The 18044-nt window shown below is 40.2% G+C and overlaps 2 protein-coding genes across 4 annotated transcripts in view; one reads left to right on the top strand and one right to left on the bottom strand.

Moving 5' to 3' along the window:
* The window catches only part of RABGAP1L (RAB GTPase activating protein 1 like), a 657995-nt gene extending 644129 nt beyond the window's left edge, over positions 1-13866 (bottom strand). For 2 of the 3 annotated variants that reach the window (XM_084974329.1, XM_013989628.3), the window contains exon 1: positions 13679-13817. The gene's annotated coding sequence lies outside the window, so the exon portion shown is untranslated. 3 annotated transcript variants of the gene reach the window in all.
* On the top strand, positions 12963-14546 carry LOC146400135 (uncharacterized). Its single transcript, XM_084978605.1, has 4 exons — positions 12963-13008; positions 13128-13376; positions 13431-13810; positions 14358-14546. Exons 1-4 carry the CDS (start codon positions 12963-12965, stop codon positions 14418-14420), a joined length of 738 nt encoding a protein of 245 aa, XP_084834731.1. The 3' UTR covers positions 14421-14546.
* Positions 14547-18044: the final 3498 nt, after the last annotated feature.

Below are 18044 nucleotides of genomic sequence, written 5' to 3'. Positions count from 1 at the left end.
AGTATGTGCCAGGAACTATGTCATATCTCCTCTACATTAATCAACTTATTCAAGATAAATAATCCTATGCAGTAAGAGTATCCCCATTTTATACATAACTTCCCCAATGCCATACCGAGCCAAAATTCAAACCTAGGGGAGACCTATTTCAGAGCCCTGAATGAAATAGTTTTTGCTCTTGAAAAGCCTATACTCTAAAGCAGAAACAGATAACCTACAATGAAGTGTTATTAGTGTCACAAAGGAATACAGGGAGGAAAATATGATACTCTGAAAGCACACATGAGAGATATCTAACAGGGCTTAGAGTCTCCCTGAAGGCTTTCAAGATGATGATACTAATGCTGAAAGAGACCACAACCATAAGCCATCCAGAACAGAAAGACAACCTGGCCTATACTCTCTAAAAATGCCTGATACCCAATGGTCAGGAACTCTGCCCTGATATCTTACATAAGCAAGTAATTTCTAGGCAATATTATTTAGCAATCCTATGCTGAACTCTGTCTAGTATCCCATTAAAGAATATATAAGAAAATTAAATTTAAGGTTATTTAAAGCCCTATGGAAATCAATCATTTTGGATAAACAATTTGAGGAGTTCCCTTGTGGCACAGCAGGTTAAAGATCCTATGTTGTCACTGTAGCAGCCCAGGTCATTACTGTGGTGTGGGTTCGATCCCTGGCCCAGGAACATGCCACAGGCACAGCCAAATAAATAAATAAGAGTCTAGTTTTTTTAAAGAAATGATTTGATAACTAAGTCCTTACCCTCTGTTTTTCATACTATTTCATATCAAAAATCTTTCTAAGATAAAACTTTCAAAAATGTACTATACAGACCATATATTTAATCTTTTCTTGTAAGAGAGAACATGACAAACTTCCATTACTATTCTATACTATTAGAAATACAATTGATACCTAAAGCTAAGTAGGTGTGTAAGGCTGGTTTTCCTTTACTACCTATGGTTTTTAGACCCATAAAACCCATTTCTTCACTGGTATCATATCAGCAATCTCAATGTCATTATCAGCATATATGCTTATACCATTTCAATTCTAAAGTACTCCTTTTAATCTGCTATCTTAAAAACCACAAGCACCATATATAAAGTAAAAATAAGTTCACAATGAGTGCTTTATTTACAAGTAATTACCTGTAAAAATGACAACTACTTTGGGTTTTTGCATGTTTCAGAGCGACAAGGAGCTGCCACTGGGTAAAGATTTACAATTTCAAATTTTCATACCTCTAAGATGTCCCTCTTGCCTTCTTTAAACCCAACTCAGATATTCCAGGCAGCCTTACCTAAAATCCAGACCAGGCTACACAACCCTCTGAAGCTTTCCTGTAAGGCACACCCTAAGCTGCCCTATCCTTGCTACACTCCACTATATGCATGTGTTTCTCCAATTTGACTGTCAGCTCCTTAGCAGCCTCTTATCTCTGCCTCTCTAGCACTGAACCCATACTCTACCTATAAATGCTTGTTGAGAAAAACAATGTCAGAGAATGAAACCAACTGTACAGAGAGCCATAAAACTGTGATACTCCAGACAATAAAAATGACCTTTCATACTCCTAATTATATTAACTTTCTTTTGAAAATACACACTTAGGAAATCTAAATTTGAAGGAAAATCACAAGAAAAGCACAAGCATGTGACAACATACTATTAAGCTGTTTTACCCACTGTACCCTCCAAAATTCTGTTTTATCTTGGGGAGAGAAAAGCAGAATACATAACTCTGTTTTTCCCAGGCAACCATATACTTTTTTTCACTCTAAGTGCAAAAAATTAAAGAGTGGTGATTGTTAATGATCCAAGCTAAAATTTAAAGAAAAGGTTTTGGGTGTATCTAGGTATTTTGAGGTCCTAGAATAAAATAAAAGTCAGCCATTACAAAGAAAAAATAGATGTTGCAAGAATCTTAAGATGCCACAATGTTATTTACATGTACTCTTCCTCAGAGCAGAAAGAATTCAGGTTGCTAAAAATCATCCAATCCAATTATTACTCAATACCCTCCTACATTTCTGCCTCCCTTTGCCTTTCGCCCACTGATCCTCTGGACCTACAGAAAACATGTCTTCTAGTTGGCAGATAGTTGAACTGATCTGCTCGACTTTTATTTTTATTTTATTTTATTTTATTTTACTTTATTTTATTTTATATGGTTGACTTATTTTAGTGATTAAAAGTAACAGATATGCAGGAGTTCTGATTGTGGTGCAGCGGAAACAAATCCAACTAGGAACCATCAGTTGCGGGTTCAATCCCTGGCATCGCTCAGTAGGTTAAGGATCTGGCATTGCCGTGAGCTGTGGTGTAGGTCGGCAACTGTAGCTCCAATTCAACCCTTAGCTTGGGAACCTCCATATGCCATGGATGCAGCCCTAAAAAAAAAAAAAAAAAGAAAAAGAAAAAAGAAAAGTAACAGATGTGCATATCTATTTCAATGATTTTTTTTGGCTTCTCAAAAATTATCTGGCAAAAGGAGTTCTCACTGTGGCACAAGGGGATAAATAGTATCTCTGCAGCAGCAGGGACGTAGGTTCAATCCCCAGCTCGGCTTAGTTTAAGGAACCAGCATTGGCTGCAGCTACAGCTAAGTCACAACTCCAGCTTGGATCTGATCCCTGGCCGAGCTCCATATGCTGTGGGCGGCCAAAAGAAAAAAAAAATTATCCAGTAAAATGAAAACATCAGGCACATTTCTAGGCATTCTTTTGTAATGCTACGTTTTTTGGTTCTCATAACCACCATACAAAATAGGCAAGTATCATCATCCTCATTTAATGAATCATCAACATAGAATAGTAGTTGAGAGTCAATAACTATGAGGCAGATTTAGGAGAAGAGAGACCTGCCTCTTATGAGCTGTGTGATCTTAACTAAGTTACTGACCTTCTCTAAGGCCAGATGACCTTCCCTCATCCGCAAACTGATAACAACATTATAAAAGTTCCTACCTCAGACAGTTATTGCTAAGATTGACTAGGTAATGCACATTATCTTATATAATAACTAACCCATTAAACACTCAATCGATGTTAGTTTATTATTGTTGTTGTTGTTGTGCAAAAAGAACTGTGGCAAATCCCAGATGCTTTCTACAGCACCACTAGATTAAGAACCAAGGTCTATGTTCTACCTACCTTGTCTTCCACAAAACCAAAAATGTTTTTAGTTATTTGCAGCTTAAAGATGATTTTTTCTTCCACCCCTTTGGCCAACCAAAATTTATAAAATCTACTATCATGCTCCTCTTCCAAATAAAATTCTCATAAATACAAAAATTTCTAAAGTTCTCTATCTAGAAAAGTAAATTATCAATGGAACATAATAAAGTGCCACTATAGCATGCAAACATAATGATATTTACAAGCAAAATGGAAGTATCACATTAATTGCTAAATGAACTGGTTTCTCTAACCTACTATTACTAGATTATCTTTTTAAAACTTTATCTCATATCTTCAAATGGTAAAGATCATTATTTTATGGTTTGTGAAACCAAGTGAAACAGGAGAGACCTGTTTCATCTATCAAAACTATTGACAATGTTGACAAGAAACATAAAATCCATGTTAGAATTTTAAAAAAGAGCACCCCAATGTTCATAGCAGCACTGTTTACAACAACCAACACACAGAAGCAACCTAAATGTCAACTTATAAATATGCATATACATAATGGAATATTACCTAGCCCTAAAAAAGAATGAAATAATGTCATCTGCAGCAACATGGATGGACCTAGAGATTATCATATTAAGGGAAGTCAGAGAAAGACAATGTCTTATACACTTATAAGCAGAATCTAAAAAATGATACAAATGTACTTATTTACAAAACTCAAATAGTCTCACAGACACAGAAAAATTTATGCTTACTGAAAGGGAAAGGGGGGAAGGATAAATTGGGAGGTTGGGATTAGCAGATACACACTACTATACATAAAATAGCCAAACAACAAAGATCTACTGTACAGCACAAGGAACCATGTTCAATATTCTGTAATAATCCGTAACAGGAAAGAATCTAAAAAGGAACAGACACAAGGAGTTCCCGTCATGGCGCAGTGGTTAACAAATCCAAATAGGAACCATGAGGTTGGGGATTCAATCCCTGGCCTTGCTCAGTGGGTTAAGGATCCTGTGTTGCCGTGAGCTGTGGTAGGTCTGGCATAGACTGGTAGCTACAGCTCTGATTAGACCCCTAGCCTGGGGACTTCCATATGCCGCGGGAGCAGCCCTAGAAAAGGCAAAAAGACCAAAAAAAAGAACAGATACAGGAGTTCTCATTATGGCTCAGAGGGTTAAGAACCTGACATAGTAGTCTCTGTGAGGATTGGGTTCAATCCCTAGCCTTGCTCAGTGGGTTAAGGATCTGTGTTGCCGCAAGCTGTGGTGTAAATCTCAGAAGCAGCTGGATCTGGTGTTACTGTGGCTGTGGTATAGGCTGGCAGCTGCAGCTCTGATTTCACCCCTAGCCTAAGAACTTCCATATGCTACAAGTGCGGCAGGCAAAAAAAAGAAAAAAAAAAAGAACAGATGTGTGTGTGTGTGTGTGTAGTGTGTGTATATAACTGCACACTTTGCTGTACACCTAAAACTAACACAACTTTTTTAATCAACTATACTTCAATTAAATAAAATTAAATTGTAGCACTGGGAACTATATCTAGTCACTTATGATGGAGCATGATAATGTGAGAAAATAGAATGTATACATGTATATGTAACAGTCATCATGCTGTACAGTAGAAAAAAAATTGTATTGGGAAATAATTTTTTTAAAGCCTTCAAAAAATAAATAAATAAAAAGATATTGGGCTGGAAATAAATAAATAAATAAATTGAGGCTTAGGCTCATTAGTGAAAATTTAAGCTGCATAACTCATACATAAAATTTTATAGGTTCACTAGTATTGGCAAACAGATGGTCCTAGGCTTTGAATAATAATATCAAATTTCATTTTTCCCATTAACTTTATCAGGAAGCTTAGGCCAGTGTTAAGAGTCAATTCTGGAATACTGAGGGGGAAAAACAGATGGAGAAAAGAAGGGATTAACTGAATTGCGATTTAGTACCAACCTGATAGACAGTAATACATCTTTTCATAGAAAGAGTAAGACAAAGGCAAGTGAAAACATTAGTACAAACTTGACCACTAACAGCAGAGCAAATATGAGATAAAGATTTGAAATGAAAGAATACCGTTCATGAGAGAAGATCTTTGTGAAAATAAAATAATAAATGAACCAGGTTTGATGGCAAATAGCCACTGAAGCAACAAAATTACTATAAAACAAAGAAACCATACTATCTGCCAATATAAATTTTTATAATGATTTTCATTTTTTCCATTACAGCTGATTTACAGTGTTCTGTCAGTTTTCTGCTGCACACCAAGGTGACCCAGTCACACATACATGTATACATTCTTTTTTCTCACAGTATCATGCTTCATCACAAGTGACCAGACATAGTTTCCAGCGCTATACAGCAGAATCCCATTGCTTATCTATTCCAAAGGCAATAGTTTGCATCTATTAACCCCAAGTTCCTAGTCCATCCCACTCCTTCCCCCTCCATCTTGGCAACCACAAGTCTGTTCTCCATGTTCATGATTTTCTTTTCTGGGGAAAGGTTCATTTGTGCCCTGTACTAGATTCCAGATATAAGTGAAATCATACGGTATTGGTCTTTCTCTTTCCGTCTTACTTCACTTAGTATGAGAGTCTCTAGTTTCACCCATGTTGCTGCAAATGGCATTATTTTGTTCCTTTTTATAGCTGAGTAGTATTCCATTGTGAAAACAGTATGGAGGTCCCTCAGAAAACTACACATAGAATGACCATATGACCCAGCAATCCCACTCTTGGGCATATACCCAGACAAAACTTTCCTTGAAAAAGACACATGCACCCTCATGTTCACTGCAGCACTATTCACAATAGCCAAGATATGGAAACAACCTAAATGTCCATCGACGGATGATTGGATTAAGAAGATGTGGTATATGTACACAATGGCATACTACTCTGCCGATATATTTATGGGCTCCTTTCAATGGCTGACTTTTCACTAAATTAAAAACATAAATTTTTCAAAGTGCCATACCAAGATAAATTTAGTAAAGAGAAAGAAACTACTCAAGGAAAAAAACTAATAACCACTGTAACAACCATTTGCATTTATATAATGCTCTTAGCAAGGGAGCTCAAAATGACAAATATATCTTGAAGCACAGACTACTCTACATTGTTTACCAAAAACTAGTGTCACTTGTCTCTTAAACCTTCAAAACTGAAAACCACAAGTTTGTATTTTTTCTAAAAATAGTGTTTGTTACTTACATCCCCTGTGGTGCAAGCCTGATTTTTTAAAGCCCTGCAATTTTGCCTACAGCATAAAATGAGGGCAGAATATGGGTGTACATATAAATATGTAGGGAAAGGTTGAGAAATTCTTCCCTGGCACATGAATGAATTCTACACTTGCCTTTTAAAATGTGCTTCTTTCCTGGAAATTTGGAATAAAAAAAAATCCCTTTGGGTTTGTATTACTTTCATTTTTGTGACTATTTCAGATGATAGTTTTCAAAGAGCCAGATCACTCATTTTTAGTCATTTACTGGGCAGAACTGTATTTTCACCACAAATTCCAAAAACTAGTGAGTGGGTGTTATGTCATACATACATACAAACAAACATACACATCTATGTGCATGTACGTATCTTTAGAAAATGTTTGCATAGTTTAAGTTAAGGATATCAACATCACACTTTGTACCACACCACACCTCCCAAAATAAAAACAAAAAAAGATGGTAGAAAATCTGGAAGACCTTTAATAAACTCAATGTGTAAAACTTGACATGTCTTTAAAAAAAAAAAAAACCCATCTCTGTGCCAACATGATTAACTACTCCATTCAACTGGTGTGAAACATCTGAGGCATGCTGCATCTAAAGCCCTTATCATGCTATTTGGGGTGTGCTATCTTGTGGAGCAGTTCATATGAAACTGAAAACCTCTAGTAACAGGACAATATATTTTACATATTAGAAGCTTAAACACATGAGGAAAAAAGTATAGCAAAGATATAATTCATGTTTACTTTGGAACCAAAGCTCATCCCAAAAATTCTTTGTCAATCATCCAGAAGTAGCCCAGCTTTTTTACTAACCAAGCAGTTATTTACTATAGCAACTTCATCACCAAGATTACCAAAATTTTCCACATACTTCCAACACTCTGTATGTGTTGTTACCTGGGCAACATTCTAAAAGGGCTTTTTCCTTCTGGTGGGTCAAAGAGAAGTAAAGCTTCTTCAAATTGACTGTGCATCACTTTAATTAGAAGCAGTGAGTATAAATCATCAACAGACAGAAAACCTTGAGAACTACCACCAGTGCTTCAGTGTGATTAACAGACACAACTTACTGTCATTTGTCTTCATTTCCAGCCACCTAATTCCCCTGTCAAACAAAGCAAGTTCCATCCAGAACTTTAAAACACCCCAGTCATACAGGCTGTCCAAGTATAAATGCTAGAATCAAAGGAACTTCTTTGAGTAAAGACTCTATCAATCCTTCACAACTGGCTGTGGTATGAAATAGCTTTCCTCATTGCCCTAAATTCTGAAGACTAGTCAGCTCAGCTGTGAAGCTGTAAAAACTGCCTTTCTGCCTAAACCAAACCTGCCTCCGAAGATTAAGATCCAGTCATTTAGAAAGCACATTTTAGAAAGTGCTTTTCAAAGACTTTTAAAACTGCTTCCTGTTCTGCTGCTACAGCCAATTTGATGCTGTCTATTCCCCCCCCCCCCGCCCAAAAAGGTATCTCCTTGCAAAGAAAATATTTTCCCTTTTTTTCCCAACAGTTTTAGGACTGAACTCGAGGTTGTTTCCCCTACGCTAAAATTTTTTGCCTCAACTTTTACTCTAAAGATACTTAAGTGCTCTCTGGGTCATAGTCTAATAAGGAGCACAGCATATAAAGCTTATTTAACGTTAAGTTCTAGACGACTCCAGAAACAAAAATGAAAGACAAAGTGAAAAGCAGAAGGGAGAGGTGGCATTTAAAACTCTTTAGCATTTGGTGCTTTCTTGCTCAGCTCTTTCCCTCTATGCCTTTGATTACCTGGCCCAGGAAGGCCTTTCTCTCTATATACTATTTGTCCAATTTCCACATGTCTAAATCCTATCCATTCTTCAAAGCTTGATTTAAATGTCACCTCTTCCTTTATCCTTACAACTAAAAGTAATCTCTCCCTCCTCTAACTTGCACACCACCTTATTATCTCTTTACCACACATTACCTTCTGCCTTACATTATCTTTGTTTCCATATTTAATCCCCCACATAAGCATAGAGCCTCAGGGCCAAGGTCCATGCCCTATTCATCTCTATTCAAACGGTTTAATACACATATTATGGACTCTAATTGAGCTACATGAATGGCTTGGGTTAGGAAAAGAGAGAAGTCCACTAGAAACAACTCCAGATTAGGAGTCTGCAGACCTGGCTTTGCTATTAGCTCTATGACTTTGGACTTCAATCTTTTAGTGTGTTCATCTGCAAAGTGAAGATGGTGGACAAAACTAGTTTTTAACTATAGGCTGTTATCCATTATCTGGCTGCAAAATCAATTCGGGGGTTAAAACCTAGCACTTTTTTTTTTAATAAAATAGACTAGAAAATACCAAAGTGTGTTGTAGGCAGTGGTGTGGTGTGCTGTAAATGTTTTATAACAATTAGCTAACCAGAGGAAAGAGAAAAGCTCTGAGTGGTAGCATTTACCAATTTCCCTGGTGTAAATAATGCCACCAGGGGCAATTTCAAGACACAAATGTGACAGTCACTGAATGCACAGCTAGGTGGGAAGAGAAAGGTACAACTGCTCTTGCAAGCCAAATGATAAGCCAGCTCCAGCAAGGTCCTGAAAAGATAAGTATTGTTTCAGCAAACTTTTCTTTCAATTTCGTGTGTGTGTGTGTGTGTGTGTGTGTGTGTGTGTGTGTGCGCGTATGCATGTGCACACACACTGAATCAGGGTATAAAATGTGTTTCTTACTGTCACAGTCAAAACAGTTCATAAACATTCAGCTAAACAATCTCCTGATTCTCTCTCCCATGTGTACTACATAATGCAATAAATCTCACTCTTAGTTACAGATGTAAGCTCTTCACCACCAAAATTTGCATTTCTCTTCAAAAATGAGAGTAACAGAGGTGCCTATTGATATCACCAGAAGGCAAATCACAGGGAGTAGAAATCTGGCTTAGGAAGTATCAGCAAAAGGTCAAGGTTCTTGGCCTTTGTTCAGTTACACACAACAGAGGGCTACAACACCCTCCTACTAAAAGCAACACCCTCCTACCAAGTTCATTTAGCAAAGGTTTGTGGAGGGGGGATCTACAGTATGAAAAAAAAAAGTCTAGGTAATTTTGATATGTGCCCATGTCCCCACTCCACCAAGAAGCTGGGTATAGAAAAAACAGAACTATAAAAAAGTAAATTTCCAGGCCTGAGGTTTCCCTGTCAAATTCTCCAGCACACGCTTGCAACCCTCAACAAGATCTCCATTACTAAGAGTCCTCTACTAAAATTAAGTCTTTGGAGTTAATAACTTAAAAAAAAAAAAAAAAAAAAAAAAAAAAACTTGTGGGAGTTACCATCGTGGCTCAGCAGAAATGAATCTGACTAGCATCCATGACGACATAGGTTTGATCCCTGGCCTTGCTCAGTGGGTTAAGGATCTGGCATTGCCGTAAGCTGTGGCGTAGGTTGCAGAATTGGCTCGGATCTGGTGTCGCTGTGGCTATGGTGTAGGCCAGCGGTTACAGCTCTGATTCGACCCCTAGCCTGGAAACCTCCATTTGCTGCAGGTGTGGCCCTAAAAAGACAAAAAATTAAAAAAATAAAATTAAGTCTTTGCTATAAACTAGAGACATATAGTACCTGTTGAATTCAGAATAGGCAAGGGGGAAAATAGCACAGCAAACAGTTGTTAGACTTGATATTCTGGGAAAATCAGGCTTTTATGGAAAAAAAAATTCTTATTTTCTTATTTAAGCTTACTAAACTAGGTGAGGAGAAGGGAAGCTTCTTGAATATATTTTTGGCTGTACTATGTCTATCACAACAACACAGTCTGTAACCAGATTTTTCATGAGTGTTATAAAGAATTTTGTTTTCTATTTTTAAGGTTATTTAGAAAACAAGAAGGCTCAGAATTTCAAACTGACTAATATCTTTACTCCAAATATAATTCCAAATCAAGTGAATATATACCTAGAAATTTCCCAGGAAAATCCCCCAAAATTACACCAAAAAAAAAAAAAAGAAAAAAAAAAAGAAAGAAAGAAAGAAAAGATGACAAAAAGGAGTCAGCATAAACACCAACTCACTATACTCAAACAGTTATGGCATCTTATCTGTTCAACCACTACAATATGGAAAGTAAAAGAAGTATGAAAAAGAGAATGTTGAGATACAAGTTCTGCTTAATTCCATTAACTATTCCTAATTAGGGTCCACTGCTAATCACATATTTACATGCAATTTCAAACACTGATCATAAAGTGAAATTTATTCACCACTCTGAAAAGCCGAGAATCAAGGCAAGTAATGTCTTTCTCCATGTTCACAATACTAAACCTCTCCTTAAAAACCTCTCCTTATGTTTTACCATAAGTCAGGCTCAAGTCTATACTTTGTTTGCCTCCATGATCGCTGGTAGCAAAAGCTCACCAAAAGACTACCGCCATAAGAAAATCTGGAGCTGTCCATGCCGTACCAGAGGCTGGACAAGCCTTGGGCCGATGGTCATACTCAGATCCACTGTCTGATCTATTTACATAAAGCAAGAGTTATATACATGTAGTAACTCATTAAAACTTGTGAAACACAGCAAAAAAGCTCTTGTGCCTGGGAATCCTAAAGCCTATAGTGTCTGTGTCATTCTCCAAACACCCTCTATCCAGCCATAATCATCTCTACACCGCTTCAAGACAATGGCAAGCTAGACTGTAGAGCCAGTTCTTCTCCCTCAATACAAGAAAATTTTGTGGAGTTCCTGTCGTGGCTCAGCGGTTAGCAAACCCAACTAGCATCCATGAGAATGCAGGTTCGATACCGGCCCTCGCTTATCGGGTTAAGAATCTGGCGTTGCCGTGAGCTGTGGTGTAGGTTGCAGACTCAGCTCAGATCCAGTGGCTCTGGCGTAGGCCGGTGGCTACAGTTCCCATTAAACCTCTAGCCTGGGAAACTCTATGTGCCGTGGCTGTGGTACTAAAAGACAAAAAAAAAGTTTTGCTACTTAGCTTCTCCTCTCTTCAAAGCTAACCTCTAGAAGTCTGGCTATCCTCAACTAATACTATTTTTACTTGGCGCAACAGAATTCCTTCTTTTGACTACTCCAAAAGAATGGATAAAAGGACTATCAGTTTTAATGCTGAATCAACTGAGTTCAAATGAATATACAGTAATTAAACAAGTTCAAATTTGGGTTAAGGCAAAAAAAATTTTAATTATAAGTTTTTAGAAGCCACATATTTAGAACTGGTGAGCTAATAAACATGAAAACCCCTGTTTCACATACCCAATGAAATTCTGTTATTCAAATAAAAAACATTACAACTCATAGAGTGAAAAGAAAATGATCTGAATTACAAAACAATTAGCAAAAATTATCAGAACATCATAATTATAATGTATAACATTCCCATCAAATAACTCAGGCCAAAAAAAAAGTTATAAACTTAGTCACACCTTTTAAGGTTGATTCCTTCTCTTACTTCATGTCCCAATAACATTGGGGACCTTGTTTCTAGCTTTCCAGAATACAATATTGGCTATATAATACATTCACATATAAACACTGCCCAACTACATCCATTCCTCCCCACATGACTTGGTGTGGGTAATATCAGGGCACATTATTGCCTGGCTTAATAGAGACGCCACACTTTTTTTTTTCTTTTCTGTCTTTTTGTCATTTCTTGGGCCGCTCCCTCGGCATATGGAGGTTCCCAGGCTAGGGGTCTAACCGGACCTACGCCAGAGCCACAGCAACGTGGGATCCGAGCCGCGTCTGCAACCTACACCACAGCTCATGGCAACGCCGGATCCTTAACCCACTGAGCAAGGCCAAGGATCAAACCTACAACCTCATAGTTCCCAGTCGGATTCGTTAACCACTGAGCCACAAAGGGAACTCCAATAGAGACACGACTCTAACTCAAGAGTCTCAACTCACCCCCCCAACCAGTGAGTGTTTAATATAATATGATGATAATGTATACATTAAATTTATCTGGTCTTTCTCCTTTGTAATTTCATTGTCAGTTTCACATAAGACTCTGTTGAGATAATGAATCACAGGCCGGTTTTCCAGTACTGGCAACTTGTGCACCAATATTTTCCATGGACAAAATCCACTTCCAATTTGCCCACAAGCAAACTTCATGTTTGTATCTTCTGACATCAGACTATTGGATATACTACAAAAGTGCAACAGAAGCCACACATAAACACTCATGAGAAAAGTCAGAAGGCTTTCATGATAATTATGTTTTCAGAATTCTAACAGGCAACTACCTACTTCCCGCCATGTACAAGAAAATGTAAATGTATTTTTTAAAAATCCCTTACGTTTCCAGTACCAAACATTCAGACCTTGAAATCAGTTTCCAGACAGCACTGAAATCTGTCAGGCAAGCAAAAGTTCTCCTTACCATTAGCAATAATGAGGATGGCACTTCTCATTACTTACATGAAACCCTCAAGTCTGCAAGTGACCATCTAATTTTGGTACATTTCTAAGATAATCCTATCTGAGTGTACAAGGAGAATACACAAGCACCTGGACCCAGAAACAGACCCTGTCAGACCAGTCCCCTAACACCCGGCCACCTCCTGCTAGCCGGTGGCCCCTTTCCACATGCTGACGCACTGCCCAGCCCTGCACCGTTGGCGACCAGTGCAAAGTACTAGCCCAGTCTCAGAAACTTTGACTCAGTTATCAGGACACTGAGCACATACAACCTGGACAGGGGTTGTTTGACATGGCCAGGCGGTCAACTTTGAAGCGGGGCATTTCTTGCAGGTAGAGATCTGCCCAGGACGCAGCCCATCCCAGACTGCAAAACCACAAGCATCAACAGCAGGAGCGGAGCAAAGTGCCGCCGGGCGGAGACAGGCGGAGCGCGAGGGCGAGACCAGGTCAAGAACACATGTCTGAATGTGGGTAAGAAAATCCTAACCACTCGCCCCCCGGACGTGGGGCTGCTGGGACTTCGAACCCGGCAGCAGCCACAGTGCAGCAGCGGGCGGCAGCGGCGGAGGCGGCGACAATGTCAGGAGGGCACAGCTGAAAGCGAGCACCCGTCACCACCCCGCCCCAGGTGAGGGGCGCCGACCCAGCCTGCCCGCCTGCCTGCTCGGGCCGCGGGGGGCGGCCACCGGGAGAACGGCGATGTCGGAGAAGCGACCGACAATCCTAAACCCTCCTCCCGAGTCCTCTCGCATCCCGTCCCGGGCCCGGCCCCCACCACAATCCTCCTCCGGCTCAGCCCCAGGGACAACACCCCCAGCCGGGCCGGCGGCTCCGGGCCGCCTGTCCGCCCACCGGCCCCTAGGAGGCCGCCCTCGCCTCACCTCCTCACGTCTCCGCGGACAGGGCCGGAACAACTCTGCCAGGCGCTCGAGTCCCACCCGCCGCCCCGCGCTCTGCGGCCGGGCCCGTCCCGTTCACTCCACAGCCGCCGGAGCCCTAGGAGGGCGGAGGGAGTAAGGCGGAGGGAGCGGAGTGGGGAGGGGAGGAGGACCGCCCGGCAGGAAGAGGCGAGGGAGGGGGCGGGCCGAGAAGGAGGAGGAGGGTCAGGAGCGCGCGCGTCCGGGCCCCTCGGCGCGGCGTGCGCGCTCCTGAGGGCAGAAGCACCTCCTCTGCTCAGGGCGGTGGGCGCGCATGCGCACACATGTCTCCGCCTGGCCGAGATTTCCCTGGTGTAGGGGAGAGAAGAGCTGGCAGACCTGAGTTGTTAGGGGTAGGGACCTGGAAAGCGGCAAGAGGCGCTCGCCGCGCTTCAGAGCCTTCCGGAGAGATAACTGCGCCCGTGAACCAGCCCGTACTGGCTCGAGCCCCGAGCGACCTGGGCCGAGTTTCTGCCCAGAAGTTACTGAGCTCTTAGATAATTCTGAGTTTAAGGCAGTTGTGTTCTTGCTCATAAAGCCTGGTTTACAAATATTTTCAGTCTTAATGCCCCGTAATCCTCAGAGAAGTCAATTTAAAGAATGCTACCTTTTCTCACCAGTTTCTTGTCTTCGCCTCTTTCAGTGTCTTGTGTACTTAGGAAGCACCACCTTGCTGGTTCGTTTTGTGGGACTCCGGGGAGACTGAATAAGAAAATATCCTGCGAGTAAGGAACTGGAAACATGTATTTATGAAGAAAATGTACCCTCATTTGCACCTTTTTATCCTTTAGGGTAATAAATTGGGGGTACAAACTATTAAAGATAAAAATAAGCCAACTCGTTTTCATCTACTAGTATTTACTGATCCTTCAACTCTGAACATCCTCCTTCCTAGATCCTGCAGCCAGAAATGACCAGGAAATTTTCCAAATTTCCTCAGCACTTTGTTACTATACATTTGTGTCACCTAATATATTCAGCTTTCTCTAGGGAAATCTGTGCAAAATTTTCTCCCACTAGAGAATCTTTGAGAACCTGCTTCATTCATTTTTAATCTTCCATCATGCCTAGTATAGTGTCTGACCCATAGAAACTACTCCATAAATGTTATCATACACTGAAGCCAGAGTTAAGTGCAGGTCCAATGGTTTCCGTTCTAGAATGGCTTCTTTGGTTTAAAATTCTCCCTTTGTCCCACTTCATTTCTCCTGTACTCATTTCCCTACCTAAGTCCAAAAGCCACCCTGAGAAATGTGTCATTTGTCCAAAGAGCCTTCTCAAATTCTACACATGCACACACACACCTACCTTTTTCCTAATTTAAATGTCTGTAGATGCCAGGACATATCAAGAATATCACATCTATTTTGTGTTTCCCCCACCTTGCCAGAAAGTCCTTTAACCTCCTGAGAGTCTACCTAGCTCTGGACCTCAATAAATGCTAAACTTTTGATATTTAATAAAGTTAAGGTTAGAATAACTCAATTCATCTGTGTTTATTAATAAATAAGCCAACAAGTAGATTCTAAGTCTCTGCTAAATAAATTACTATTAAACTTAACTCTGGGCACCATAAGAAAGACAACAGATGAAAAAGACATAGTTTCTGCCTTCTGATACCTGCTAACTGAAAAAAGCTTTCTGGCAAAAAGGGCAACACTCTTGGGAGTTCCCGTCGTGGCTCAGTGGAAACCAATCTGACTAGTATCCATGAGGACGCAGGTTCAATCCCTGGCCTCCATCAGTGGGTTAGGGATCCGGCGTTGCTGAGATCTATGGTGTAGGTCACAGACATGGCTGTGGCTGTGGCATAGGCCGGCAGCTACAGCTCCAATTGGACCCCTGGCCTGGGAACCTCCACATGCTGAGGGAGTGTCTCTAAAAAGAGAAAAAAAAAAAAAAAGGAAAAGGGCAATACTCTTATAATTATCTACACTCAATAAGAACCTTAGCTCCCAGAAAAGGAAATATATGTTTAAATCATAAGTCCAAAATAAGTTTAGTGTTCCCAAAATTCAGTTCCATATGCCTTTGGCAGCAATAATAATATCCACCATTGGCTGTTGCCAGTTAATTCTATTAAAGCGGAGCATAATAGCTAAGTCACTACTATAGGATCATTGATGTGACAGCTTGCTACAAAAAAAAAAAAAAAAAGAACTCTGTTCCAGGGCCACATGTTACACCTCTAATCTCCAGGGGTCATTCTGTAAACCTGACCTCGTCCTCATAATAGAACTTGGATAAGAGATGTCATAAGAGAACCTAAATAAGAGACAGTGAAGGTGATTTGGTACAAGCTCATCCTCACAACCAGGAAAACAGTTCTAAGTACAGGCCAAAGAACTACGAACAAAGCATTCTTCATATAATGTGCGCTGCTCACGTCTCTCGCCTCTGTGACTTTCTTAGCATTAAGTATATGCTAGCAGTGCTGATCCATGAAAGGGCTGCAGCTCTCACTTTGAGGGGAAGTGTTATAAAATGTTCTAGCATGATTCATAACATGACAGAAACTGGTGGCCTAGATCCAGATCTAACCCATAAACACATTTAATTTGACCTGCATGGTGCATAAAAAATTAGCCAAGTTAAAAACCAGAGGATTTCACATGCTTTTCAGGCTTCTTTCTAAAAAGCAGAAGATCTGGTAACAGTGGGCTTACATTTTCACATGGTGACAGTAAGCTACAGGACATGCATTCTCTCTTTTCCCAAAGTCTATACATTCCTTATTGTACCCTATACTACCCTGTTTCCTTCATGTGGGTCTGCAATTCCAATTTAAAATATCATAATATTGGGGTTCCTGTCATGGCTCAGCACAGACGAATCTGACTAGCATCCATGAAGATGCAGGTTTGATCCCTGGCCTCACTTAGCAGGTTAAGGATCCGGCATTGCCATGAGCTGTGGGTGTAGGTCGAAGACGTGGCTCAGATCCGGCATTGCAGTGGCTGTGGTGTAGGCCAGCAGCTGCAGTTCCAATTGGATCCCTAGCCTGGGAACTTCCATATGCTGAGGGTGCAGCCCTAAAAAGACAAAAATTAAAATATCATAATATCAAAAAACTGGAAACAATGTTGAATGAAAATGGAAGTGTTTAAAATGTGGTATTTAATGGAGCGGGATATTATATTGCTTTTATAATGAGCATTATTGATTGACTCCTTAGTGTGCATTTCCAGCTATCTGCAATTGTTAAGGCAGCTAATGAATTTAATGGGAATAGACCCAGCTCCAGCTCTAAGTGTAGACCCTAATTGAGGTACATAATCAGCCTAATAAGGTCCTCAACGGACTTTGTCAGTGATAGATACTAATACAGCTCTAAATTGGTCCAGTTATAAAAACAAAGATCTCTGTTGGGAGAAGAAAAGTGTGCTCTCACTCTCTCTCTATCTCTGTCTGTCTGTCTGTCTGTCTCTCTCTCTCTCTCTTTCTGGCTGATATGATGGATGCATGTGAGTCTTATAGTTATAGAAGACACTTTGCTATCATGAGGGAAGTCAGCCTAAGGATAAAGCTACCACATGATGAAATAGCCAAACTCAGGTTGAAACCTACCGCCTTCGTCTGGATTTAGTAAATTCCCCGAGCTAATAAATTTTCTTAGCTATTTAAGAAAGTTTGAATTTGGCTTTTTATTACTTTAGCAGTCGAAGCCAAATTTTCTATGCATGTTAGAAAAAAGAAAAAAGAGCTGTAGTTGCATTATTTGATTTTTCTGAGGATACACTTCCAGGAGTTCCCGTCATGGCTCAGTGGTTAGCAAATCCACTAGGAACCATGAGGTTGCAGGTTCGATCCCTGGGTTAAGGATCCTACGGGTTCACTCAGTGGGTTAAGGATCTGGTGTTGCCCTGAGCTGTGGTGTAGGTGGCAGACGCGGCTCACATCCTGCATTGCTGTTGCTCTGGCGTAGGCCAGAGGCTACAGCTCCGATTGGACCCCTAGTCTGGGAACCTCCATATGCCTTGAGTGTGGCCCTATAAAGCAAAACTTTAAAATTAAAAAAAAAAAAGAATACACTTCCAATGCTTCCAATAGGCTAAATGGATAACAACCCCCTTAATAACATTTTAGAGGGTCTTAAAAGGAACTTTACCACCCCCACCCCCAAAATCCATCCCTGACTAGGTTACCTGGTGTCTGAGAATCCAACACTACACTTTTTTTTAAACTTTGACTTCAAATCCTTTGCCCTATTTAAATCAACTTTCCCTGAGAAGAGTACTTCATGATTCTATTGAGTAATCTTATATGAAAGAGATTATCATGTGGTTTTTGAGTGGTTTTTTTACTAGTAGGAAGACAGAAAAAGAGACAA

Source organism: Sus scrofa, chromosome 9, assembly GCF_054392235.1.
Source record: "Sus scrofa isolate SSC_HxYL_T2T_F1_AM1 chromosome 9, Sscrofa_HxYL_maternal_Yorkshire_Landrace_v2.0, whole genome shotgun sequence".
NCBI lineage: Eukaryota > Metazoa > Chordata > Mammalia > Artiodactyla > Suidae > Sus > Sus scrofa.
Note: the sequence above shows the minus strand (reverse complement) of the source record. Positions and strands in the feature narration are given on the sequence as shown.

What these genes read in the sequence shown, in the direction of transcription:
- LOC146400135 (XM_084978605.1), top strand. Translation starts at nt 12,963, where the DNA reads ATGCTGACGCACTGCCCAGCCCTGCACCGTTGGCGACCAGTGCAAA. An exon ending in CCGTTGGCGACCAGTGCAAA is followed by an intron (nt 13,009 to 13,127) that starts GTACTAGCCCAG and finishes CATTTCTTGCAG; the next exon opens with GTAGAGATCTGCCCAGGACG. An exon ending in GCGGCGGAGGCGGCGACAAT is followed by an intron (nt 13,377 to 13,430) that starts GTCAGGAGGGCA and finishes GCCCCAGGTGAG; the next exon opens with GGGCGCCGACCCAGCCTGCC.